Source organism: Opisthorchis viverrini (genome assembly GCF_000715545.1).
Source record: "Opisthorchis viverrini unplaced genomic scaffold opera_v5_6, whole genome shotgun sequence".
In the NCBI taxonomy this organism is placed as follows: Eukaryota; Metazoa; Platyhelminthes; class Trematoda; order Opisthorchiida; family Opisthorchiidae; genus Opisthorchis; species Opisthorchis viverrini.
The window spans coordinates 2,765,952-2,792,756 of NW_008751662.1; the positions used below are offsets into that span (position 1 = coordinate 2,765,952).

The window sequence follows — 26,805 nt, forward strand, 5'->3', positions numbered from 1 at the left end:
TTCCCAGATTTCAGGTTTTGCGCAGTATGTCGGTTCTCTAATTTGAGATGAACAGAATCAGACTAGTTCCCTAAACAAACACTACTCAAAATATTGCTTAAAAACCTCCGAAATTTAACAACTGGCTTTGCCCTTCTTCAAACTCATCAAACAGGTTCAGTCTTCTCCAAAGTTATCTACTACTTGAATCCAGGTTTGATGAAATTCGCCAAACACACCCATTTACAAGCTAATTTGGTTTTAACGGAAAACTCGTCTGCATCCCAGCTGGCGTCCCTTTAACTAGCTACTCTTTCCACGTGACTTCCAGATGGCCGTGACTGAGACTTAGATAAAGACGCTGGGAGACGGACATTTCACCAGTTCGTGTTGTTTCGTTTCATTGCAAGGAGCATCCTTTCGCGTTATTCGGATGCATCTAGTAGAAACTCTCAAAGAGATCATTCAACAATAAGTGTAGAGCAAGCAGTTGGCCAGATGTACCCAGCCTGAACAGTTAGACGACGCCTAACTTACATTCACAGGAGTGCTGCTGGATAGGGCCCGTAACAAAAAAAAGGAAATTCTAGCATGTATGACGAGATGATGTTGTGGGGACGCTGAATCGTCCGCAACGACTGGATCAACAGTGGGGCAACATAGGAGCTATATCAGTGGATGTGTAAGTTCGTCACAAATATCCAAGCCCTTCCAAGATGGTCATAATCAGTGTTCGTAAATTCGGCCTGGTGTACCGTAACTAGTGGCTGCGTATATGTGTATTCCTCCGAACAGCGTCACGTGACCCATAGTTGTCTATCATCCAATCACCGTAAGAATCGCATGCTCTCAAATCGGTCTTGTAGAAAATGGATGTCATGCAGCCAACCGATGGAGAACCTAACATTCTTTATTGACACAGTCGCAAAGACACCCTTCTTTCGGTTCTGGGAAGAGGCCCACTATAGCAAGATAGGAGAAGATGGCTCAAAAAACGAAAGTCATGTAAAAGAACACTGGTTAGAAAGAAACGCATCTTGATGGATCTAAAGATTGATCTTCATTTTTTATACACCCGCGCTGAAATTGAACTGCGTTCCATTAGATAAACGGTGAAGAAGAATGACCATTGGAAGGGGGTGCCTTGACTTTATCCTGTATTTCAAAACGGAAATCCTTAACTGTTCTCAATTTTTTAAATAATATCAAGATATCACGTCGTGGATATCAGGTTCCGTAGGAAAAGCGTACAAAATCTCGAATAATGAACAAATTTAAACAGCGAAAGCGACTGCCACTGGATTATCAATCTTCGTTGCAGTCTTCGGTAGAGTCTTTTAAAGCGCAATTTTCGATGACCTCTCTGGTTATAGTCCAATAAAAAGGCCAGAAAAGTAACAGATAGGAGGTGTAGATAAAATGAACCTTTATGGAATGGAACCTTCGTTGTCAATCAAATATGAATCAGTTTTTTATATGAACGGAATTAAATTCGAATTGACACAAGCAAATTGTCAAACCAATATGTCAAGTTTCTGTGCCTCTCACTTATGAGGATACTTGTCCGTCCTTTTTGCGCCGCTAAATAATGATCAAAAACATATTAATATTACGGATTTGGAACACAGATGACGCAATATGTAAAAATCACATGACTTTAAAAAAATAATGCGAATGCTAGGAAACAGAGTGACCTGCACATGGGTAGCCAAAATACCATAGGCTGGGGGACTAAACGGTAAACGCAAAAACGAAATTCCTTGACTATTCCGGGGAGAACATCGCAAATCTTTAAGTAACTGGACAGAGTTTCGTCAGTCAGAAATTGCTTATGGGAGACCGCACTCAGCGGTTTTCTTGAGCTAATTGCCGATTTGGAACCCGTCGGTCGTTAAGAACTTTTTCGATGTTTGGCGGCTACGAGTATACAGCTAGATTTCGCATGAGTTCACCACATCGAATAGTGTAAGACAAGGCTACCCTCTATCATCTTTCTCCTCCAGCCTTGTTGTAGATGTACAACTAAGAATTCCTCTGTATTCCTCCGGAACTTGTTCTGTCGTTCTAGTTGTACTGCATGGTTTGGTAGGTGATTCAGACCTGTGTCCCGATGCATTGGTGTCGGTGATTGTGGCACGCAAGTTGTGATTTAATTTATTCTTCTAATAAACTGAAGTGTTACTGTATTTTTCTAGTCCACACGAAAGAAAATGCCACCAGTATGTACCGTAGAAAACGCAATTTCTAGAATACTGTTAGTGGCATAGTTGTTGCTTTAAAATTAGCTCCATGGGATTACACTGTATTGTATACTAATTTAGATTCACCTGTCGTTTTAAGGATGATGTATTAAGCTCAGTTTGAATTTAACTTAGGACCTAGGAACTATATTCAGAAATTAACCCATAGAAAGTTGTTTCGTGGCGTTTCGGCTACATCCGAAATTCGCGGGTGTCTCTGACGAAGGATTCGGGGACCGATGGAACTTCATCCAGTTAACCAAACAACATCACTGGTGCTCTCAGTTCGACTATGCACCTCACTTCAGAACAGGGAGACACAAAGCTATCGTCAACAGACCTTTGATCAAGCATTCTGTTCAGTAGACTGTCCCGCCTGGTGAGAAATCACTGCAGCTGTTTATGATCCTGGTATCTACTGGGTGCCGAACTCACTACAACACAGTTTTCCATTTCCTGGGATAAGTCATTCTGTACCATGTGAATGTATGACTAATTATATCTTATGGAATGGAACTACTCACAGGGTTGCTGAGTAGTTTCATTCAAGAAAATATACTTGCGATATCTGGCACACGATCTGACGATCTGCGCAGTTGTACTCACAACTGAACAATCCACGTTTACCTCCGCAGACTTCTTCGTCACTTTCCACTCTTCACGAAGATTAATAATGTTCAAGCCCCTGAATGTTACCCGCAGAAATTCCTGAGATTTATAAACGCGCCAGTTAAAATGGTTACTGAAGACCTGCACTCAGGGAATAGTAATTGTCCTTATGGTCGGGAACACTTCTCATTCGTCAGCAGAACAAAAAAAGGTCCAACTGACATAATGTCCCACGGAATGAGAAGCGTGATATTCGGAGCTTTAACGAAAACAACGAAGACGCCCCTCTTCAAGGAAAGTGACCGGTCATTATTGTTAAATTGTAAGGATGCAACAAGTGTTCTTTGCTTGATTACCACCTGCAAGTAAGATTCATGCTGTAAGCGGCAATTATGGGAAAAACAGTGTTTCCGCCTGAATTCATACTTTGCGTTATGATTTCTCTTTAAGAAAATGGTTCTCTTTCTGCCGACTGTTACCAAGAGTGTTTTGAAAAACACAGCACATGATCGGATTAGGGTGACCACGCCAAACACATACATTACTGTAGAATAAAAATGGAAATATCATACTGTCGCTCACCCTGGCCAGTTACGGGGCGTCACAGTTGTAACGCGACTCTTTGATGGATAACCGTCTCCATTCCCTTGAATTCTCACAGCGTTGGGGTATGTTGGGGATGCACCCATATAACTCGTATATAACTCATCGTAGCTTGGTCGAATTTCCTGTGATCTTTCTACAGTAACAGTGATTGGATTTGTCGGTTGGCTGTGCTGAGGACAGATAAAAAGCGATCAACAAGGTTGGGTCTGCCAAAGCGTTTGTATGCACATCTGACAATGAAAAGATCGGTCTACACATCAGCTTAGGAACTTTGAATTCAGACAACAGGATGGGGATCAACAGTGGTCACCTAAACACAACAAGATGACCGCAGTAATCTGGGTGCTTCAAAAAGCTGTGCGCTTATGTTCACCGGATGATGGCAACTTCAGATGAGTCCCTAACGTCAGACAAAGTCGTAAATCGTCTATTAGGGCTCAATAGTTCGTGGAGCTATCTGACTGGGAAGTTACTCGATCGACACAGCAAGGACATAGTCTTTGGTTTATTTGATGAGCTGGGCAATTAGATTGCAAACGATTCTTTGCCAATCGAGGTGACATCATCAGAATGTTGTTAGGAAGCGTAGCGATGGGTCGGTGCTTGTGCGTTGAGCAGTGTTGCATGTGTGTTAAAATACGTACTGCTAGCCGGAGCTGACTTTCGGTCACGACTGGTTGTCTAGTCGAGCGGTTCCATTGATTGGTCTGTCATCCAGTGTCCTGATTGATTGGCGGTCACGTGACCTTTGAGCTTGGCCCCCATTCTTTCATACTGTGGTTGGTACTGGGATGACTTCTGTCCTTGACCTCCATGGATTTCATTTTGTACTCGTAAGCACTGGTCATATGTCTAAAGCACTGTTGCACGAGAGTTTTAATTTTTGCCCCGACAGATTTTCGGGACTGAATTCTGGTTAGGAACACCAAAGGGAGTGGTACGACGGTTCTGGAGTAAGATTCGTTGATGTAGTATCATTTTGCTCCAGTGAACAAGAGCAAGTTGAATTTATCCAAGCTCTCAACGATGAACACTAGTGATTATAACGCATAAAACTATAGATATAGAGTAATGGGTCAAAAATGCTAAATGATGTTGTTAAAGGCTACCATACAACAAGATTTAAAAACGAGACATTCTAGAAAATAAAAACATCCCAACAGCGAACTTCCCTTATTGAGGAGAAGACAGTTTCTTGTAGTTTGTGATGCCTGGTGATGCCAATTGCTTATTAGTTTACACAGAAATGTGTTCTGACATATCACCTATTTGGAAGCGCAATTCTGACAGTAGCTTGACGGGTGTGGAGGATCAAAATGTAGTTCAATACAAGCCTTCATTTCAGAAGAGTTGAATTTTTGTCTGTGTTCTTATTTAGTAACAATTTCAGGCTCAAATTTATTTTCATGCTGAGTAAGCTTCAAGCCCCCGAAAGAAATCGTAACATTGACTTGGGATGGCCCGCTGAATCAAACTTTTAAAGACCAGGATCACTGATAGTAGCAAGAACCAGGAAATTCGACAATTTGAACCGGTAAAGTCTTTTATCAGAAACAACCGGTTTTCATAAGACACGAGTCTAATGAACACAGGCAAAGAAAGCCCCCAGTTTTGTAGGCTGAGTAAATTAAGTAAATTTTCGGTAGACTTTTAGCCTCAAAGTAGAGTGTGAGACCAGATTCTTTTTGCGATAAGTATGGAGAATACTTAACAGGTCACTTAAGTGACCTGAGTTCAACCTTGAGTTCAACAGTATTGTGCGTTAACTGTTGGCCACTAGAAAGAATGGGCTCTCTCCCATATGAAGAGGTTGACTGAAGTTACTCAAGATGGCATTTCTCGTACACTTTAAACTGCGTAGCACCACCATTCCTTCTTTTAATGCATCAAACCATGATGAGGTGGTCCTGCACACAGAATCACATACATTGCAGATGTATCAAAGGAACAGCATGGTACGATCTCGTGGGTGAAAGAATGGAGACACGTTTGTCTAACGCAGGTTGACTGTGTTTGGTGAAAGTTATAAAGAAACCGATCCCGGCCTTCTCCAGCCTTACTTTTGGAGTACAAACTCCTCTGTGCAGGACATCTCACCTATTCACATAGACCATGAATGTTAGTAGAACAACACGGGTGAAGCGACTAGGCGAAAAAATATTCGAGGGTACCAGGCGGTCGATAGCATACGGAATTTAGTACGACCTCTGGAGAACGGTATCGATTCGCAAGAATCAGAGCCCGATAAGACGCATTGACAGCTGGCTGAAAAGGTTTAATTTTAATTAGTATATCTTGTGTCACACCGCGTTAATTACCAAACGACTTTTATGAACCACCAAAGAAGGATGAATTTCGGACAACTGAAATGGAAAGTACGAGCTATCGCACATCGTATGCTTACTCCACTTCTGGAAGGTCTGTTGAATTCGCTTGGTGGAGGATCCGAGGTAGGTGGGTTTATTACTTCTTCAGCCAAATGTAAGGCACTTTTCGATTTGAATTTTTTGAATAGATCGGTCACCCCGGCTGGGAGTTTCACCTTCGAGTTTTTCTAAAAACCGGTAACAACCAGACAAGATGTCTTTCTGTAAGTGAGACCGGTCTATGCAAAACATGAAATAGTTTACAACTGTTTTATTCCTATTTGGATTCGTCAGTTTTACCTTTTTGACGAAACTCCAGGGATCATAAGGTTGACGGAAACTCGGGGACTGTGCCTACCTGATGAGCCCCAAGAAGGGTGAAACCGGTCGTGGGCTGCCGACGAGTTTTCAGCAACCTTGTGAGTAGTTTCCTTTATGAAAACTCCAGGGAGTTTCGAACGCGACGACTTATCAGGTTGAGCATCTAACCCCTCGGCCACATGCGGCTGATTAGCACTTGAGAGGATGTAGCGCCACTCATACTTCAGTCACCAAAGCCATATCACGTGGTCCTCGCGTGATAACTTCTCAGATAGATGTTTCGCTCATCTTGTGAAGTTAGTCTCCTTTTGAAATATCTATTTTTTGGTGATATTATAGGGAGATTTGGTAATTTTCGGTTAAGATTTCGTCCTTTCCTTGCAGGGAGGTAGCGAATTAAAGACCCCCTTGAGTTCTCTTATATGTGCACCGCTGATGACACCAATGAGGATGAAACAGCTGCGATTGCTTTTCAGCACAGCTTGGCCTCACTTGAAAGACGAAATCTTAATTGGAGCTTCCCATATCTCCTCATGCCACCATCAATATTCGGACGGTTTGCTCAGTATATCGATTCAGGTAATGATTGAACTGCATACTTGTATGCCTCCAGTAAAGTTGGCCGCACGATTCCCGTTTCGGACTTGTTTTACAATGGCCGGAGTTGCGTTCAATTACGCCTCCAGTATGGGTTCTTACGTTAACATCTTCCTAAACCGAGCGATGTCGAAGTGAGGTCGGAAAAGGCAGCCAGAATATGCTACCTGTCCTTATCATGACCTATCAAGCGCGTGAAAGGGTCACGTGACCTTTGGTCAGACACAAGATCACCCACTCTTCGAACGGATGAAGACGTTAACATTTCGCGTGCTGCCATCAGCCGCGAGACGTAAAGCATGCATATCCTACATAGAATGGAGTCAAAAACAAAGTTGACATGCTTACACGAATGTCACATGATCAGAAACACAATAGCCAAAGGCTGTTTCAAAACCTTTTGTTCACACAAAGCTGGATTGGGAAATTAATTAAGACAACCCGGCTTATTGATCAAGGCTTTGGAACCCCTGGAATGAAGCATTCGGATCAGTCTATCTATCGGTTTTCAGTAACAGCTTGGGAACGGATCAAACAGAGTGCGCCTTGGACTTTGCTGTTTAGGAAAATTGCGTTGGAATAACATAGCGGTCTACGCTTTGGTCTGTGCGTTATAACAGACGCCGGTCTGTCTGCAATTGCGTAAGAAAAGTGGAATAATTTGAAAAGTTAAATAGTTCCGCGCTTGTTCCAGAGCACAAACGCATTCCCCGACCTGTTGAGTGATAAGGCTGGTCTGCATGTGAACTTTAAGGTGCAGACAAAGGGGTTCAGGATCAGATGCCAGCCACGTCGTCATATGCTTTGTTTTAAACATAAATCTAGTCTCGTAGGGTTTTGGAACAAAATTTTGGATCATTTTTGTTTCCTTTGGACAACTTGACCGCTTGGTACTCTTGTCAATTGTCGTAACCAGCGGCCTTATCCAGCAGACATTTGCTGAAACATCAGCTAATTTCATAGCTGACCAAAACGAGTCCAAACAAGGCTTCGTTTTGAGAGGGTGTGCTCTGCCATACTACCACCGGAATATACACAAAGATCGCGACGAACCATTTGAAGGCTCGTGGATCAGAAGGAAACATCTGGTTATCTGGCTGTTCACATAACCAGAATTAAGCCCCACCGACTGCTTTACTCAAGCATACATGAAGTAGTGTATCTACATGAATGGACGGAGGAAACTTCATGAGCGAGATTGTCCACACGGCTGCCGAGGACCTAGTGGCTTTTTGCTCTAGACGTTTGCCTGTGTGCAAGCAGAATGCTGGACGTAATTTCGATTGGGTACATCAGTAGGATTATGTGCATAGGACCAGGCAGCAATTTCCAGCAACTTTATGAGTAGTGTGTCAGGTCTAAGGAGCATCCTATGTCATGTCACTGAGTGTAGTTTTCGCCTATGAAATTCAGGACAGGAGATATTGTCCGTCAAATGTGCCATCAATAATATAATGTTGCGTACGCTCTACATTTCTTTCGGAGTAATTCCCGATATAAAGTGATTTAGGAGTCTTAACTACATGAGACGGACTGAGAATAATGTGGAAGAACTAACGGAGTATGCAAAAATGTCAGTTACTTTGATTCGGTCGTTTCGCTTGGAGAAATACAACATTTCAATTTGGCAGATTTTTTAAATTCTAAAACTTGTGCACAAATATTCAAGAGACACCTGGAAGTGGGATAGTTTGCTTACTCTTTCTTGAGCTTCTTGGTATTTTTGAGCCAAAATACTTTTCCATCGTTCGTCAAAGTTTTGCCACGCTTGCAGGAGTTCCGATGAGCTGCGTTCCTGCACACTGGATGCTATCCATTGAACCTCAAGGAGCACGTTATTCGCATTGTTAATCAGGCCTCCGGAATATCCAGAAGTCGACCACTTACGTACCCTCCTTTGAGCGTCCATCAGCTTTTCAGTGATTGATTTTCGCATCTTTATGAATTAAAAGTAGTGAATCGGGATATTGAAAACAGTTAGACTCCTCCTTTTTGTATAATTAAGCTTCAAAGTTCCATATCTGTTCTATGCCACCGTGCAAACACCTGTCTTTTGGATACTGAAGTATCATTATGCAGCATATTGTCCGGTTGCCCCGCTCTGGAGGGGTCCCATCAAGGGACCAAGCAAAAGTGGGCTTTCATGTAGGGTAGTCACCACCTAGGAAACGTTCATCGATGAAATATCCCGCCAAAATTAAATTAAAGTAGTCATTTATGTGGCCAATTTTTTGGGGGTGGGGGGTTTGACTCTCTGCAGAGAGACCCTTGATGGATGTCCGAGTAGAATGATTAGTTTAACAAGTTGAAAATATTACGCTCAAGAACAGCGCTAGGATTCTCGCAGTCGAGCATGGCTCTATCATCTGGGGAGATAATTGGTGACTAGAGATGTCAATTAATGACACCAACGTGAAAATTTCAAGCCTCCAAATTAATTATGAAGCCGCTTGCCATATACAGCATTGAGTCACCATCTGGGAATATATGACTGCCAGTCGTTGCTTGCTGAGCAGTGTCAGCATCTGGGATTTGTAGAACATTCTTATGCCGTTCCAGAGGATAGTCGCCTTGGGGTTAAGGACAACGTTCCTGTTAGCTTGTACAAAGCCATTGAACCTCGCTCACTTCGGGCATCAAAAGCTTAGATCTCTCTTACTGGCTTACTTCGATGAGCATCGTAAGAGTTCCCACTCACCTGATCCGTCACATCTCGTTTTTAGGAACCGGCGCTGCCTGTAAACGTTTGTGTCGGGATTGAAAGTCAACATCTGTCAAAATAGTGAAAGCCTGGTTGCCTTCTTTCGTGGTGGATCAAATTTTCGTTCAGCTGTTCGCCGAAGTTAGCAGTTAGTTTGCAAGCTTTTCGCAAAAATTCGAGGAGGCATCATCAGGATGCAGTTAAGTAATCTGATCAACCACCAGTAAAGTCAACACAAGGTGTACGATTCACGCGACAATACAGGGTGGAGCTACAAAGATGCTTAGTTTTCAAGGACACCAGCATTCAGCCGTTAAGTGTGAGTAGAGGTGTTCTGCAGCTGCAGCGAGGTTAGAAAACTTGGTCACAGAGGTAACTTTGTTTGTGGGCTTCTAGACAACAGTGTAAATGTGGGATAAAAAAACAACTGGGCTTCAACCCCTCAAGGAGATGTAAAAAGGTACTGCTGCGGTCTCTGAGTTTCTTCAGAAGCAAGGTGATTTAAGTCTTAGAGCTTTCGGTTAGGACCCTACCTCTCACGAATTCACCTCAATCTTCAAGTAGCGCAAGAAGTCTTTGGTTGGTAATGTGACTCGTTCATAGTCGAAATTCATGAACCTATATCTGGTCTACTAATAGCCACGTTAGTTTCACCGATGCTTTTGTGATTTTTTTTTGGTATTTTCGACACTGATGTTGCAATGTAGTGTTAGTCTGAATCAGGTGACTCAGCTAGTAACCTCTTCAAAACAGCCATGGACACTCACCCGACCATAGCATTCGTAGAATATCCAATGTACACTAAGGACCACTCGTTGCGTTCCCGCAATCCTAGTGATAACTAAGTCTGGATGCCTTGAGTAGAAGGAAGCAAAAATTTGTACCATCTGCGACTTGGTAACTTTATGTTGCTGTTCGGGGGTAGTTTCTGTGAAACAGGTTCACGTCAGAAGTTACGTAAACAGTCAGACATGTATGGCTAATTGGGGCTTATAGTGAAGTTTGCTCAGATTATTATCGTCATTGTTGTTGTGTACTTTTGAGTAACCACGTCTAGACATTCTTTGATTGGTTACCATGGACAAGATTTAAACCCAACTGAAGGTGAAAATGGAGGTTCTACGTACTGGAGTTACAGAAACCGAAAGTAGGGAGCGGAGGTGGGTCGAGGAGTTTGTAAATTCAGACTCACTGGTGATTGCAGTGTGTTTTCCTATCGAAAATTACTCCAACCAGTGATATCGGTAGACACTTATTAGTAATTCATAATCCGTTGCGCGATGAACGCTTCTGTAGCTCAGGAATTTGTCACTGATTGACCAACGCGCGTTCGCTTCCACACTAAAACTTTTCAGACGATTTCACTTATGGTGGTTGACCGGCATTCAGAGATCACAGCCCATCCAGAGTAAACGTTAATTTTCGCTAGATCCGTCAGTTGGCATGCATTTGACTGGCTAATGAGAGGAAGGGGGAGAGGCAGCTGTGATCGACAGTTGCAAACAGATAGCCTGCTGTCTTCGAAGTCATAATAGTTTCGACTCACTTTCAGGGCAAAGTCAAATATTTCGAATTTTCACAGTACATCCACCATGCCATCCGTAAGACATGAACCACCCACATGCATTTGGAACCTTTTTCATCGTGGCTTCAATCACAGAGTTCAGAAAGAAGAGTTAGGTCTATCACTCTTGTTGGAATCCGCTTGTTGAGGACACGGCTGTGGAATGCTATGGTTGCCGTGACAGTCCTATCACCATCAACGGTGCGTGGGATTGAAGGAACCTCGGGTACTGAGCCTAACTGATGGGTCCGAGAAGGGCGAAACGACTCGTGAGCTACCAAAGAGTTTTCCAGCAAGCTTATGAATAGTGTTAAGTTTACAAAACGCGATATTTGAAAAATTGAAACAAGTGAAATATGAGGCGTCCTCGTACAGCACATTCAGTTGGGAAGGCAGTCGTCGACGAGAGATTTATGTTCAATTCACCTGAATACCCATCAGAACCAAATTATTATGCAAGAGGGAGTAGTTGAGGAACTGCTTCATCGTTTTCGGACAGGCCGAAACCGTCAGAAAGCAGCTCGGTGTATAGTGACCTACACCAAAATAAATCGATTGGATTAGGTATAAAAATGACAGACATGCAGGAAGCACTCTTGAGAATGCCAAATCATGCAAACATGGAATTAAGCAAAAATTGGTTTCTTACTCGTTCCCGATCTTCTATCTCCTTTTCAGTCAGAATTTCATTCCACTGCCAATCGAAATTTTGTAGTGCAAGAGTGAGGTGTGGTATGCTGCACTTCCGTGCTCCGGACACCAGACATTCTTCCAAAATACCAAGAGTGAGTTTGACCCTGTGGATCAATGTGTCCGTGTATTCCGTCCATTTAGCAATTTCAACCTTGGTTCTTTCCAATCTTTCGTTTACCAAGTTCTTCAGCTGAAAATGTGTGAATAGATTATAAACTCAAAGGAACTATTTCAGTCGTACTCTTCTTGGGAGAAGCCTCCCAGCGAAGGTCAATTTTGACACTCCAGGTGTCCTTGTTTGAGGAAGCCACTGTATTAGAACTGAATACAGATGACTCATAAAACTCGACTGCAAGCTAATATCCTCTGGACTATTTTAGGATCCGATCCTATTATCCAATTAGCAAAGCGAGCGAAACGAGCCAATTGATATTCTGCTCAAATTTCGTTTTCGGTAGGCGACGATGGAATGGAACTGTATGCTGTACACTGTTTTTAGAGGAACATCTCGGTAGCAGACAATCGAGGGGTTTTGTCGTTCTTTTGGACTACGAAATGGAGCTGCTTGGTGCTACAATCGGCTGAAAATGGTGTAATACTATGTTATGCAGTTGTTAACAGATACCAGTAGGAAAACCTCAGTGTACTTCATACGGTGCACAATAGTATCAACCACGCTAAATAAAGTGTACTCCTGGTTGTGCCGCTATGGTACGCAGAACTTTTGCCTTCACCTTAATGTTAGACCTCCAGTGAATAGGACTCATTTTATTCTCATTAAATCACTAACCCTGTGGATTCTTTGGAAATTAATGGACTTAAATCAGCAGTCTACTGAAAGAGCAGCAGCCAGTCGAGGCCTTGACTCGTTAGTCAGTAGTAAGATGGATTTTTTTTAATTTAGACGGATTGTTTTGGGAAGCTTGAGATTTCTGAGTGGGTTCGTGTACGAAATATATTTCGGTATGAAACACTCCGCACTGGAAAAAGGAGGAATATAGGGAATAGTCACCTTGAACACTATTGCTTCGTATGAAAAAGTTGTCCTCAGCTTTTCTAGAAGAATTTACTGTAAGCAAGGGTGATTTTACGACGAGATCAAGCTTTAAAATGTCTCGTATCGAACACATCTATCAAACAGCCATTTAACGGGTCCCGTTTTGGTTTTCCGTAAGCCGCATTCAAACCAACTATGATCTCGAACAGTCTGTTTCACCTGACTCTACTAAACAGTGAACAGTATTTAAGCAGTTTCGTGGCAAGACTGATGTCCTTACAGCGTTGCATATGTCGCTTTAAGAAGGCCGCTGCACAGTTTCTACAATCTTTTACTTTTTTGTGATGAATTGGTTTATGGTGGACAAATCGCGCATCATGTCTTTTATCCACCGTGCAACTAACAAGGTTTTCATCTTGCTCAGTTTGCACTAATGCACCCGATTCAGTGAACACTTTCGGTCTATATAGCCAGGCTGCAGTGGTTGTGGTCATCGTAGCGGAACATTAACTAAATTCTCTTACGTCATTTGCCCGAATGTTTCTGCAACTTTCACTATATGCTCAAATCACAATAGATGACCAGGTGAAGCTCCACTTATATGAATTCCGAATAGATTTCTCGTAGTCTCTTTTTCCGTATGACCTCTCATAGACTGCCGTTCATCGTACAGCTGAATGAACTCCATTATTTGAGACTTCTCAGTCCAAGACTCTTTGGTGTGGACTCATCAGAAACTCCAGAATAGGATCTGAACTATTCATACGAGAGTGATATGGATGCAAGTTCTGTAGATCTCGCAAACATCTATAGCTGATACCCTGCTACCAAAAATGCGGAAGACTGAAAAGTTGCCCTGCTCAAAAAATCCCGTCCTACCGATGACCCAAGAGGATCAACATATCAATGACTTGAGTGAAGTTAGTAGCATTCTAAGCCGTTTTCCGAGACCTAAATATGTGCCCCTTTGCTTCACTTGAAACGACAAGTAGCAGTCGACAGTGTGAGTCTGACTGATCAAATAGTTCGTGAACATTCGAGTAAAAATTAGGTCGAAGACAGTTCTCCAACTCAGCGAAATGTGTTCACGCCCAACCCCAAAATTAAACGGGGCAGTGCTTGTCAATTTCAAGCTGCTTTTTCCTGTTTAGAGCACACTAGCTAGCAGAGCGCTGTTTCACCGAATTTCCTGTCAAGAAGGTTTCTAAACGGCAAAAATTTCCAGAATGATTGTGTCTGAAAATCGTCCGACTCACCAACAGTTCAGTAGCTTACAGTTGGATCTTTCCTTATAGAATGGTTGATGGACCACATTCAAGCCAGTCGATTGTGCAAGGACAGATTTGGAACACATTAATGGTGAATTGTTAGAGTGGCAGAAGTGACTGTCTTGGAGTACATACATTCGCGCCACTACCACCGCATGTCTCTCTCTCGCTTGGTCACGCTTTGTTAGCTCAAATACTCATCTACTCATTGCTTTGTACGGTAAACGGAGCAATCAGTTCCACATTTTTAGAGTACCCACGACTGTTTTTGAAGTAACACTCGGCAATAACATCAGATTTATACCGAAATCATCTGTCAACGACAGTGACAACAAACCGACGAGTTCAACGTAAAGTTATGTCGCCTTTGTATTAGTTTGTGCTCCCGCACTGAAATGCTTTAGTTCTAAGTTATCTGAAATACTACGAAGGGGTCGAGATGCATAAGATACCATTACAAGCAAAAATCGAGAGGCTTTTACCAAATTCTAGAGAAACAAAACTCTGGCTTCGAGAGTATACAGTCGTTTAGACGCCCAGTGTTTGTTCTCTTTCACACAGAGTCGGTTTTCATTTATCCTACAGCTGAATGTGTTTTTCTACACATGCATCCATATTCTGAGTTACGATTTTGCCCTGAGAAATCACGGAAACGAGTTGTAAAGAAAAAACATCTCGCCCTGTTTCATCGCGACCGCATAACGCTGTCGATGTGGCATCCATTCGATTGCGCTAGCCTGACTCGAATCATGGCTAACTGCAGAGCGCAATGCGGATGGATTCCTCGTTCGGCTCATCCGTAATCTAGCCCGTAGACCATCCAGAGTGGATATCACTGGATTCAAAAGCTAGACTGTTTTTACATGCGTTAGAAGAGTCCAGCTTTAATGCCCAGGCTAATTCGGAGTCTACAGTCACGCTAAAAATCTTTCTCTATGTCTGTCTGCCCCAAATCTAAGGTGACTGTTGGCTGTGCTCTACTGAGAAAGTCTGTTTTGATTGCCACGCTACCCGTTTGTTTAATGTTGTCTCAAAACCAGTTAGTGTTACAGTGTAACGTACTGTTTTGAGTCGTGATTTGATGTATGTTATTGTATTTCAGGTAGCTGCCTACAAATGGTATGCACCCTAGATATTTTGGTGTTAAGCAGAAAAAGGACGCAAAATTTGACTTTCTCTAACCATCGTCATATAGATCGAGTGAAGCGATGCCTTGGACTGGATAAACCATTTGTATGCCTAGGATACGCTTCTTGAGTAGGTAACCAGTCGGATCTGCTGCTTTCTGTTGTTGTTCACTCTTCGGTCTCATTCCTTCGGGTTTGCACCAGGTACAGGGTTTTCATTTGTATGCACATGCGGAGAAGGAGAACCCGTATGTGGTGCTGTCCATTGTGCCTGACTGTCCACCGGCTTCGTCCGAAAATGAGTGCTAGGGCACCATATTATGGCATATATGTAGTACTGGAACATGATATGATACCATGTTCACGCCGTGCTTTTGAGAAGCACGTGACTTGAAACATAACACTATTACGTTCTGCTGTAGCAACTAGGATGACACTAGCCACAACCAAGTGTAATAGATTCCCGGAATATGCAGGAGGTATGATTGAGAATATTAGTACAATGGTGCGCCATTGGCGTGGAAACTTTCTGTTTGAATGCGTCTAGAAACACTTGCATCCGACTCCTGTAGATGAGACGAGAGTTTCTGGACACATGCAAACTAAAAGTACAGAACATTATTATAGTTTGCTTTCATTTGGTTAAGTGTTCTTTCTATGACAGGTTTTTCTTCGTTCCACAACCGCCCGGACTCCTCTGATTTCTACACATTTAGTTCTATATTTGGGCAGACAGACAGGCTTCTCGGAGTATATTCTGCAACCTAGTCCGCAGATTATTCGTCAAGGTTAGATATAAGCTTCTTGTCAGCATCTTCTTCCTTTAGGGATAGACTTAGAGTGCGTCTTGATCAAATTCGCAAACCACTGTAGTAAGATACTGACTGGAGCAGCGTCCGCACGATCCAGAAAGTAGGTTTGATTCGTGTTTTCGATAATGAAATATGTTGATGAGGTGAGGTAGTTTGTCGAAAAAAAAGTGGTCTTGTTTATGGCTCGATAAACTTCCGAGTAAGTATAAGCGTTTTGAAGTTTGGGTAATCTAGGTCATCAACATTTGCACAACTGAAACTTCACTCTAAGTCCAATTGTGTTTTGATTCCTTAATACTGGTGTAACGGTGATACCCCTATTGGGTAGGCATGCGAGTAGTATGTTTTGTTCTTGTAAATTCGCGTTGCGTCTCTTGTAAATGGAGATCTGTTGCGGAATTTGTGGGATCGCTTTGTAGCATCTGCTTGGATTTGAGCAACAGTCAATGAATATCCAGGAAAGTTCAGGAAGACGCGTTCAAGAGAAGATGGATGTTCGGTTTTTGTAAATAAGATGCAAATGATAGTTTTGCTTCCCTGTCCAATAGTCTGTAACTGGTCAGTTGGCATTTCATAATGAATAACTCCGCAGCGAAGACCCTCTTCCCTTCACTGGTAGTATTATTAGCAGCTGGATGAACAGTACTCGGATGAATTTTGCTGTTCCCACCCTTGCTGAGCATGTGAAGCAGCGGCTCTGAATTTGGGATTTATATCAACCCGACTGATAGGCTGCCGTCTTCTGAAGCAGCTCCGCTAAGAAGCCATCACTGTGATTCACTATGATTCAAGTACATCTTGGATTAGGCTATTCGAATGTCTCTCTGGGTGCATTGAAAAAGGTCAAAGGTCAATCAATTAGCCAGTCCCAAGTTTACTATGTAATCCAACGCTCCGAAAGCCGGTGGTCAGCTAAAAAGCGTTGAACGAACATCTTCATTCACGAGAAAAGTATTGTATAAGGAAATCTGTCTACTTGAACCCTTTTCTATGTTTTCAGAGTTCTTTATCATCGCTGTTACATTCCTTTAAACTCCCTTGGTAGTACTGTTGAATGTAATGGCAGAGCAATTTTCCATCCACTAGACTATACGGTGTGCTGGAGAAATTTGCACATCCGCGGAATGCAGATCCAAATATGAATTTTACGGTGTCAACTGTCCTTCCTACTTAAAGAACTAGGCTTCTTCCATGGAGACAGTTATTCATGCAAATACACTGCGCCTTGATCGAGTCAGTTGGGTTCTGAGGTTGGCAGTGCCGTTAGGAAATAAGGTTTCAAAACGTGCTGCATACGCGGTTTCTCAAGCCAAAGGAGTGGCCTAAAGGGTTGATCAGATGTGGCCTATTCTAAGATAGATAAGCTCGGAAATTAGTGGAAAATTCAGAAGACCAACTAAAATGTTTTTCTTAGGGATGGAAATGCATACTCGAGTTTGGAAATCCAAGTACTGAGCCGTACGCATAACGCCAATACTGGCTGGTCGCCAGTTGGCTTCCCACTTTCCTGCATTGTAATTGAGTCAAAGGAAGCCTAAATATCTGCTGAGAAAAACTCACTTACTCTGTTTTCCGCCGTGTTCTCGAAGCCGTTCCACCAATCATCCAGCTTCAGATTTTCTGAAGTGAGATTCGACAGACTGGCGGCCGCGAATTGAGGCCTTCTCATCTGAACCGAGGCCATAAAAGTGTCTGCATCCGCTATCGAATCCATCAAATACGGTGAAGATCGCCAATTCTCCAGTTGGGATCGAATGAAGTTCAGTTTCTCGTTAAGCCTATTTAGTAACTGTGAATGCAAACGTGAATATTCAAAGCAGTGGAATGCACGTTCTTCATATGACGGGCATACATATCAACTTATATACAGCGGTTCTAAGCTCCCGAACCACGGCCATTTCAACAAATGTTCGAAGTGACCTTTGGTGCACAGCGCAGCCATTCATGGAAGCATCTGTTGGCGATAATTTAGCGAGCAAATATTGGGAACTAAAAAGCAACACCGCACGTTTGCAACCAACTCGACAAATGACCAAATCCCTTCGCACTATAGAGGTCGTCTTAGTATGAAGGGACCATTGTTTAAACCCATGACAGGATAACCTGCTCCCCGAAAGAGTCGTTCATAGAAAACGTGATGTGCAGTTACTATCAAACAGAATGCAGCTATACATTACTACCACAGAAGAGAAGCATCACCGTGTCTTTCGAACCACCGAGAAGGTTCTGTTAGCAGTCTGATCTACCGATGACCTTTCGAAATATGTGCAACTGTATTTGTACCCATTTCCCCTAACTTTTCTTGCCTAAATACTCGATGGCAAAAACAGAATACCTCTTGGAGATTTGAAAACCTGAGACGCTGAAACAATATATACATCATCCGGTCACCATGCAATCCTTAGGTGTCGACACAATCTACTAATATCCAGCTAGAGTGTCTTCCATACAATCCTGCGCAGAAAAGTTTAATGAACTTTCCACACAGGTAGCAGTTTTACTTAGGATAACATATACCTGTCTACGGCACAAAATCCTAATCTTGCCCGAACCCTTTCATATTATATTTCTGTGTCATTAAAATATCGTTGGATACTGCATAAAAGAAGCTATGAGCTGGCACGCGAGAAGTCCTCACTGCTACAATCGGATGCGATCGAAGTTCATCCCTAGTGTGAGTCAGTTGCTTCCTTCATTTACTGTGGAATAAATGTATGGAGACAGAACGAGGACGGCTCAAAAGAGAGTGGTCTGGAATCTACAAATCGCTCAACCGTCTACAACTAATCAAAAGAGCTGGCCCGCAGTTTTCAAGCGTCTGTGATGTTGTCTAAGAAGGAACTGCTGACAGGTGGGTCAATCAATCGACACCACCAGCTAACTTAATGGTCATCAAAACATAGTTGGACATTGCATAGAAGAAGCTAAGAGCTGACATGCGGGAAGTCCTCACTACTACAATCGGATGCGACCGAAGTTCATCCCTAGTGTGAGTCAGTTGCTTCCTTCATTTCGTGTGGAATAAATGTATGGGGACAGAAAGAGGATGGCTCAAAAGAGAGTGGTCTGGAATCTGCTCAGACAAGAGCAAACTGAATGCAACTAGTAAAAATTGGGTTTTTGTAAACATTGTCCCACTCGCTTGACTCTCCAGTTAACCTCACTATGCGCCCCCTGAAGAAACGCCAACCTAGAATGAGATCCCTAAGATAACCTGTCCTCATGTGGCTTAATCTACCTGCGTTGGGAGCACCTAGATACGACAGAACTTTAACCATTTAAATTTTGGAATTACGCGATTAGTGGCACTGACCTTATATATAACTTCTAACCGGGAATTGCTGTATGACAAATAAGCTCGGTACAAAAACAGCACTACCAGGGGGCATCAGACTGAAGAAAGGAGAAAATCTCAATTGTTGTGTGGAAAATCAAACTTAGGCATCTTCCACGGACTTACGCGACTTCGTTCCTTTTGTTCTTCTTCGTTCTGTCGTTGCTTGAAAAACTCAGTTTTACTGCACAGACGTGTCAGCTGATTGTGAAGATCCTCCACGCTAAGTTGAGCTTTATTCTTTTCCAACCACTCGGACACTGCTTGCACATAGACAGAAGCTTCGGAGTAAACCATTTGCAGGTATGCCGGTTGTGACCAGGACTGTATCAGAGTTCGGGCAGAGCCAATCTTCTTTTCAAGAGATTCTACACCAGAGGACTAATCATAATGGAGTGCGCGATTAGGTTCAAAACGACATACTGTCTATTTTGAGGTTTCAAGATCATTTACCGGTACTGATAGTATGTTGGAACATCTAATCACCGTCCGATGACCGTTTCAGTACTTTCTGTATATTGTAGGACTGTACTCCCCCTGAATGCGACATGCATGCAGGTATGCATGCGGTAGTAACCAGAAAGCGTACACAAACTGTTCTACCAGTTGTATGCTATCAATTTTCTAACACCAGCCTCTTCTTGTATGTCGGTCGTACGACAAGACGTGTCATACAGAATAGATGAATACAGCCCAGTCTCAATGGGTCGCAGAGCAAAGAAGCTCAGCCTAATCGATATCAAGTTATTCCGGTCTGAGATTTATCATCTCTTGCAAAAAGAAAGCGTCTTCAGGGTAGCGATCATCTAGGAAGCATCCTGAAGAATAAAACGATTTGTACGGTTCACTGCGTTTCTAGTTGTGTATATAAAATTGTCCTTCACAAAAAAACCTTCATGTTGAGAGATACTGACGAGAAATTGCGAGATCCATATTTCCGTAATTGTTCTTTCTCCGTACGAGGAATCCGATAGGAAACGGTGTAACTCTAGAACATAACACCGAGGCGCAAACCAGTGTACTAGTAAATGACAGTCCCATCTGTAACTTTTGACTCATTTTGTAGCTTCGTCGAACAGAGGGGAGTGAGGGCTCTTTATCTAAAGTGAAAGATATCCAATATGAAGATTTTGTCCTCCTATTGAGGTCAATCACCTACGCTGAAAAGCGGAAAGCACTTTACAGACGTTTCACCCTTATTGTACAGATTGTACGAAACTCCAGAAAACCTCCAAACTTTGACCTTCATGTTGGTAGTTTGGACAGTTAACCAACTTTGCGAATAGCTCAAAGTTCGGCAGAGTATAGCGCCACTCATCCTTCAGTGAACGGATCCAGATCACATGAGTTAACTGGCTCAACGAGTGACGAGTTAAAAACACTGATGATCAGCCGCACTTTAACGAACACTTAGGGGTTCAAGCTACTGGTCGGGATATCACGGGTTCGGAACCCTTTGGAGTTTCGTTAGACACGCACTGCCGATGATTTTGAAAAGAATGAAATAGCTGTACAGTGCTTCCTGACTTTTCCACATAGATCAACTTAACGTAAAAAACGAAATCTCCATGGGAGTTTCTGGACTTTTTCGGGCTACCGACAATTTCCAGTTTGTAATTGAACAGAAATCAGTCTGGTTATTCAGGCTTTGCCACGATACCTTAATATCTCCCGCAGAAATGTTTGTTCCTTGCCAAAAGGCTCAGAATTGTGCGTTTCTGTAAAGCAAAACAATGCTGCTCTGAAACGGTTTCAGTCATGACCCATTTCACGGCGAAAAATAGAGGTAACCATTCACCGTCCAAACCTCAGGACCTCCGAACATTGCGGTAAACTGTTCTACTTTTTCAGACAAACTAGTGGTGTTTCAGCTTGTAAATAATCAAATGAATCAAACTTTTTCTCTACGTGCTTTGTTCCGATGACGTCCGCAGTTATCTTTCATTGGTTCACATCAAACAAAATGTGTCCCCACATGGGTGCTTCAAGTTCACAGCAATTTTATTTTCGGTAATATCCTATCAAATACACTTCACTATGGTAGTTAATGTCCATAGCTTTCGTTAACAACGCTTGTGTTATGCAACCATCACTTCAAATACAACTGACTCACCCACACTTTCTCAGCCTCGCATTTTTTCTGCTTGTGATTCTGCACTTTTTCGGAAAACTCGGCAATTCTTGTGTCGAACTCTTCGATCTGGCGGGATGATTTGTTCTGTTCGAGCCACGCATCCATCGAGTCACTGTCATCCTTTGCTGCATTGTAGATGTCTTTTAGGTATGCGAATTCGGACCACGAGGCTATCGTACTATTTGCTTGCAATATTTCACCCTTCAGTTGATTCAATCTGGACCATACTTCCCCCGTATGCTGCGCATGGGCTTCGATTTCTTTCTAGAAATTATATATCCATAAAATTGCTCTAGTTTTTTTCTGANTTTTCTGAAGGAGAACCTTGAATCTATAAAAACTGTCTGGGAGAAACAATTAGAACAAACTCAGAGAGTTTCAATATCGCTGACTTCTGCCCCTTTAACAAAAAATAAACGAAAATCTTAGCGGAAAGTAACAGCACCTTGCATGTCTCCCTAGCTTGAAATGCCTTCTGATGAATATGCGTTCAAGTTGTCACCTTTGATCACAGTTAGTTTGGAAGAACAGAAGAAAACAGTCCACGCAGAAACAAGAAGAGTAAGGCGAAAATGTGCCACTGGTTGAGGGTGGTTAACCGATCAGCGCACACTGATCTACACAGCAAACTTAATGAGGCAAGCATGCATAACATAGGCTTGTTTAAGTTGACGGAGAAATCTTGAGGAACTTGTTTAGCTCACATTAAATTGGTTAACTGAATGCGTGTCCTAGGTGTGGTTGATCTTGTAGCCCTGCTCCTCTATCGTGCACTTTTTGACCGTGACTGTTTGGAACGTATGAGCCCAATATAACGTCCACCTTAGTTGGCTGTGCGTGCACTCAAACTTGTGTTTAAATCACGAATATCCGTTCGGACATGCCTGTGAGCTAAGCGAAACATTCACTTTTAGTTGACTGAAGTTGAATACTTTACCCAGCACAAGTAATGCACACATGGCAAAGGAGCAATTAACAACTGATGTAACCGTATATACTACTGATGAAGCATGCAAGTAGCTTATGGTCTGGTGGAGTAGCTCCACCCCCGCATCTGACGGAAAGTGAAGGTTATTACGGGAACTACCGAAGTGTTTTGCAATGTTTGTTGACTATTGTTTAACAGTCAATGAACATCCAGGAAAGTCCCGGAGGATGCAGTGGAATGTTCATTTTCAACAACTCTGTGCAGATGAGATGTTTACTTTCGTGTCCAATGGCTTGTAACTGCTTGTAATTGCATCGAAAGAGTTTGCCCTTCTCGTTGGTACCTACCAACTCAACTGCCACCATAAGCAACATGTAAGCCAACCCAGAGGTCGTGTGAATTAGTACCGACTCACGAAGGTTTGTTCAAATCTGAGTGCAGTGTACAGTGGAGATTGGTCGAACGTCAAATGAGAACTAAAAATAGTTCAAGAAAACGGGTTTGAGAATGAACTTGACTCGGCAGCATCCAGAAGGGATATTGACTCCGGTACGAATAATCTAATGAAAATGGATTGACACAGGAATCACTTCATATAAACAGGAACGTCTGGTTGAAAAGTCTTCGACAGCCCACGACCGGTTTCGCCCTTCTTAAGGCTCATCAGGTAGGCACAGTCCCCGAGTTTCCGTCAACCTTATGTTCTACTTGAACGTCTGAGATTATTCAAAAGTTGGTGGAGACAACTAGCACTGGAATAGCAGTGCAGAACTTTAGTGTCGTTAAACATGACGCACTCCGACGAATACTGCTCTGATGATTTGGCCCATACAGTCACTAAGACAATCAGACCTATCGACACAGTGAATCTTTTAGTTTTGTAGTTTTCAACAAGTTCTGAAGCAGTATATCACATTTTGATAGCTTAAAGTGCATGACCAATTCCGAAGGTAGTTTGTATGAATGCTTGAAAGCTAAATAGCATAATAATGTTGTTCTGACGGCCTAAATACACTAATCTCTTTCAAGATGTGATTTTGATATCCAGATTCATAGTCCCCTGGGGAGTGACAAGCTTCACAAAAGTTGGGGGGCCGCCGCCACATTGAACCCCAGTAGTTTTTAGGGAAATTTCTGACAGCTAATTTCAATCTCTAACGGAACTAGAAGAAGGGGAACACAGAGAACAGAGGAACTTCAAGAACTTCAAGGGCATTCGTCGTTGGTTAGGTATATGTAGAGTAGACAACCTTTTCATGGACTCAAAGGCTCCTTTGTGTTCGAGTCCCTTCTGGCGGAAATCTTCCCGCTATCTGGTCGAACTCATGCGTGATGCTCTCGGAATTGCATCGCGTGTGACCAGGTCAGGCGTCAGGCCTTATGAGCAAGTTATGACTAAGATTGGACCTATGCCCTTATATTTGGACTAGCCACCTCTGGTACCTTTTTTGAATGAAGCTACAAAGGATGACTGGCACCAGTTTTCCAGCATGCATTCTTGTTGACAAATGAGCCTGAAAATTTTTGTCAAAGCGAAATAAACAGCTTCATAAACGTCCTTGAATAGCGTTGGAAGGAGTGGATGGAATGGCTGGCCGTAATTCGGCCATACGCCACCATACCTGACCAATCTCAGCAGATAAAACGGGAGAATAAAGGAAGGACAACGCAACTGCATGAACCTAAATTATTCGGTTACAATTATCGCCATTGGTTGAAATTGCTACCATTCCGTTTGAGGAAGCCATGGAGTACTGAACTAGAACCAATTGAGAAAATGGTAACATTTCTGTGCTGCTTACGTTGATTGCTTTGCACTTGATCAGATCCGCTTTCGATAATCCAGAGGATGGACGAAACGGCAATCTCCGTTCGGTCCGAAAAGACTTTAACGCATGTCCTGCTGCCTGCAGAATAAAATGAGTATTCCGAAGAACACGAGATAATTCCAGTCCTGGAGCACCGTCAGGACATAAGTGGAAACCAAAAGAATAAAAAAATAGTCAGTGCAATCAAGTGACGGTTAAATCACCATGTAGTGATTACTTCTGGATAGTATAACCTAGAATGAGTCCTCATCATGGAAAAGATGGGGTTCAACTTGACCCCAACTCGTTATTAATGGCTCACAACAGTGTGCATTCATGGAGCTGATCACACGCGTTTCGTTTGGAGATATTTCTCCATCAGGAATCCCACCCCTCCCCTCTGTCATAGCCTAATGGACCGTTTTAAAACATAATCAAATACTTCAATAAGAAAATGAGTAGTTTGGAGATCTTTCTCCATCAGGAATCCCAACCCCCCTCTGTAATATCCTAATGGACCGTTTTAAAAGATAATCAAATACTTCAATAAGAAAATGAGTTATTTCATAGACGTAAAACACTACTCATAAGGTTGCTGAAAACCCTTCGAAGCCCACGACCGGCTTCATTCATTTTGGAGCTCATCAGGTAGACACGGTTCCCAAATGTCCGCCAACCTTATGTTCTACTTGAACGTTGAGTTACTACCACCGCAATCAGTCTCGAACCAGTGTAGTACTGATAGAAACGTTCATTTTAATCGTGGTTTTCACCAAAAACTACTTTTATCTAGACATGCATCACAAGCTGACGTATGCTGTTTTATTTTGGTCGCCAGAGTGATTAAAACTGATGGGATATGTTGGGAGGTAACAGAGGGGAACCTGCGCTGCTTCGTAACACATTATCCACTGGAAACAACTCAACATGCTCGTGTGTGGTTTCACCTCATCCACTTACTCCGGGGTTATGTGATATCTAGTGAATAGTTTTCATTTCTCAATGTTATTTTTCAGAAGAACAATGTTGCATCACCGTTTACTGTTAATCCCAACTCACGGTCAAAGCACATCCATATGCAATAGCTTCCTCCAAGGGTGTTGTGGAAACCATTTTACCACCAAACACACGACTGACGATGTTGCACAAGACGAGGTTGTATCTTGTGTCACAAAATAATTCCACTGCGTGTATGTCATCGGCCGTCAAAGTCGACTGAGCCAAACACGTTTTCAGCAGTTCCTGGAACCGATCTAGAAGAGGCTGGACAAGATGCTTCAACCCCGATAAGCAGCACATATCATGATCTTACCTGATACGTTTGAAGTTCTATTTTGACAGTCTTTTGGTCGATGCCTATCACCATATTTCCAGATGGATCAAGTGTGCTGTTCTGACAAGCTTTCATTCCCTCCAATTCTCTTCCTTTCAAGTCGAACTGAGTGTGCCAATTGTGATAAAAACGTATCGAGATACTTTACTTTCCGTTTTAGATGATCCAGTAAAATTGTGTCAAAAGCATATCCGCCTAGGTTGCGGTCGTATTTGGTTGAGCAGACCATTGTCTGTTTCTTGTTCAACGTACAGATCATCACCTGCACGCACGTGTGTTCCACGATTGCGAAAGCTACATTCCTATATTGCTTGCTGTCACTAGGATTTCCGAAATTCTTGATAGCATGTAAAGTGGCAACTGATGGGCAACTTTGTATGTATATACGGAAAAATGATCTACCTGCCATTAGATCATCCACCAAGCGTATATGCTCAATCCCGGCGATTCGGCAGGCCATAACTAACGAACTCCTTTCTCGTTCACCGTAGAAAACAGGTGTGTTAAGTACAATTTGATTCACAGCATATGGTCTTGATGACTTCTCCGCGATCATCTTTAGTTCCCCAATAATCATTGCCACTAATTGTACAACCACGAACTTCTGTCCGTTACTCATCTTGAACAAAGTATATATGGCGAAGGAGCTTACAATAATGGCGATGTCCCCATGAGGGTTTGTCGACACCTTATAGGAGCACATATCTTTATCGAATTGATTCCCAATCAGATGGGTAAAGCACCATATTGTGTTTGGTCCATTCCCAATATGTTCTTCAGCCACCTTACCAGCTTTTGAGTACTGGTCATGGAACGTCACAATGGTTCTGAACGACGTCAAATGGTAGCAAGCACTAGTCAACTTACGGATTCAGTTTTTCACACCGATCATTCTCGAGAGGAACTAGCTTGCCATTTTTGCTTCCTACCACGCATGAATTGAGGTCTCCACAGTATATCCCAACCGGTACGGACATTTGAATGAGGCCGCTTAGACACCATTTAACCTCAGGGCCAGCCTGATCCAAGCTGTCTGGCTCACAATTACACCGCTTACTTGCTATTGGCTGCGTGGTTCAAGCGCCATGTGATTAGTTCGTGTTTGTGATCGATCATCAAGGCTACGGATTTTCTGTGCATCATGCACACATCAGAATGCAATCCGTGTGCCTGAGCTTGAAAGTGACTAGTGTGACTGCCGCTTGCGCCACACACATACTGCGCAAGGTGTACACAGAATACAGCGTACCGAAAGTTGTGAGCTCCACAGTTACCCGTGCCCATACCATGAAAGAAGTGTGACTGCCGCTTGCGCCACACGCATACTGCGCAAGTTGTAGACAGAATACAGCGTATCGAAAGTTGTGCGCCCCACAGTTACCCGTGCC

General features: G+C 42.8%; 1 protein-coding gene across 1 annotated transcript; it reads right to left on the reverse strand.

The window, feature by feature from the left end:
• Positions 1–879: 879 nt before the first annotated feature.
• T265_00641 (hypothetical protein) lies at positions 880–26,381 on the reverse strand (the record flags this gene model as incomplete). Its single annotated transcript, XM_009164469.1, has 8 exons — positions 880–1,560; positions 3,411–3,604; positions 5,839–5,988; positions 17,445–17,669; positions 19,341–19,595; positions 21,328–21,612; positions 24,079–24,230; positions 25,820–26,381. The coding sequence occupies 8 exons, from the start codon at positions 26,118–26,120 to the stop codon at positions 1,524–1,526; spliced, it is 1,599 nt and encodes a 532-aa protein (XP_009162733.1).
• Positions 26,382–26,805: the final 424 nt, after the last annotated feature.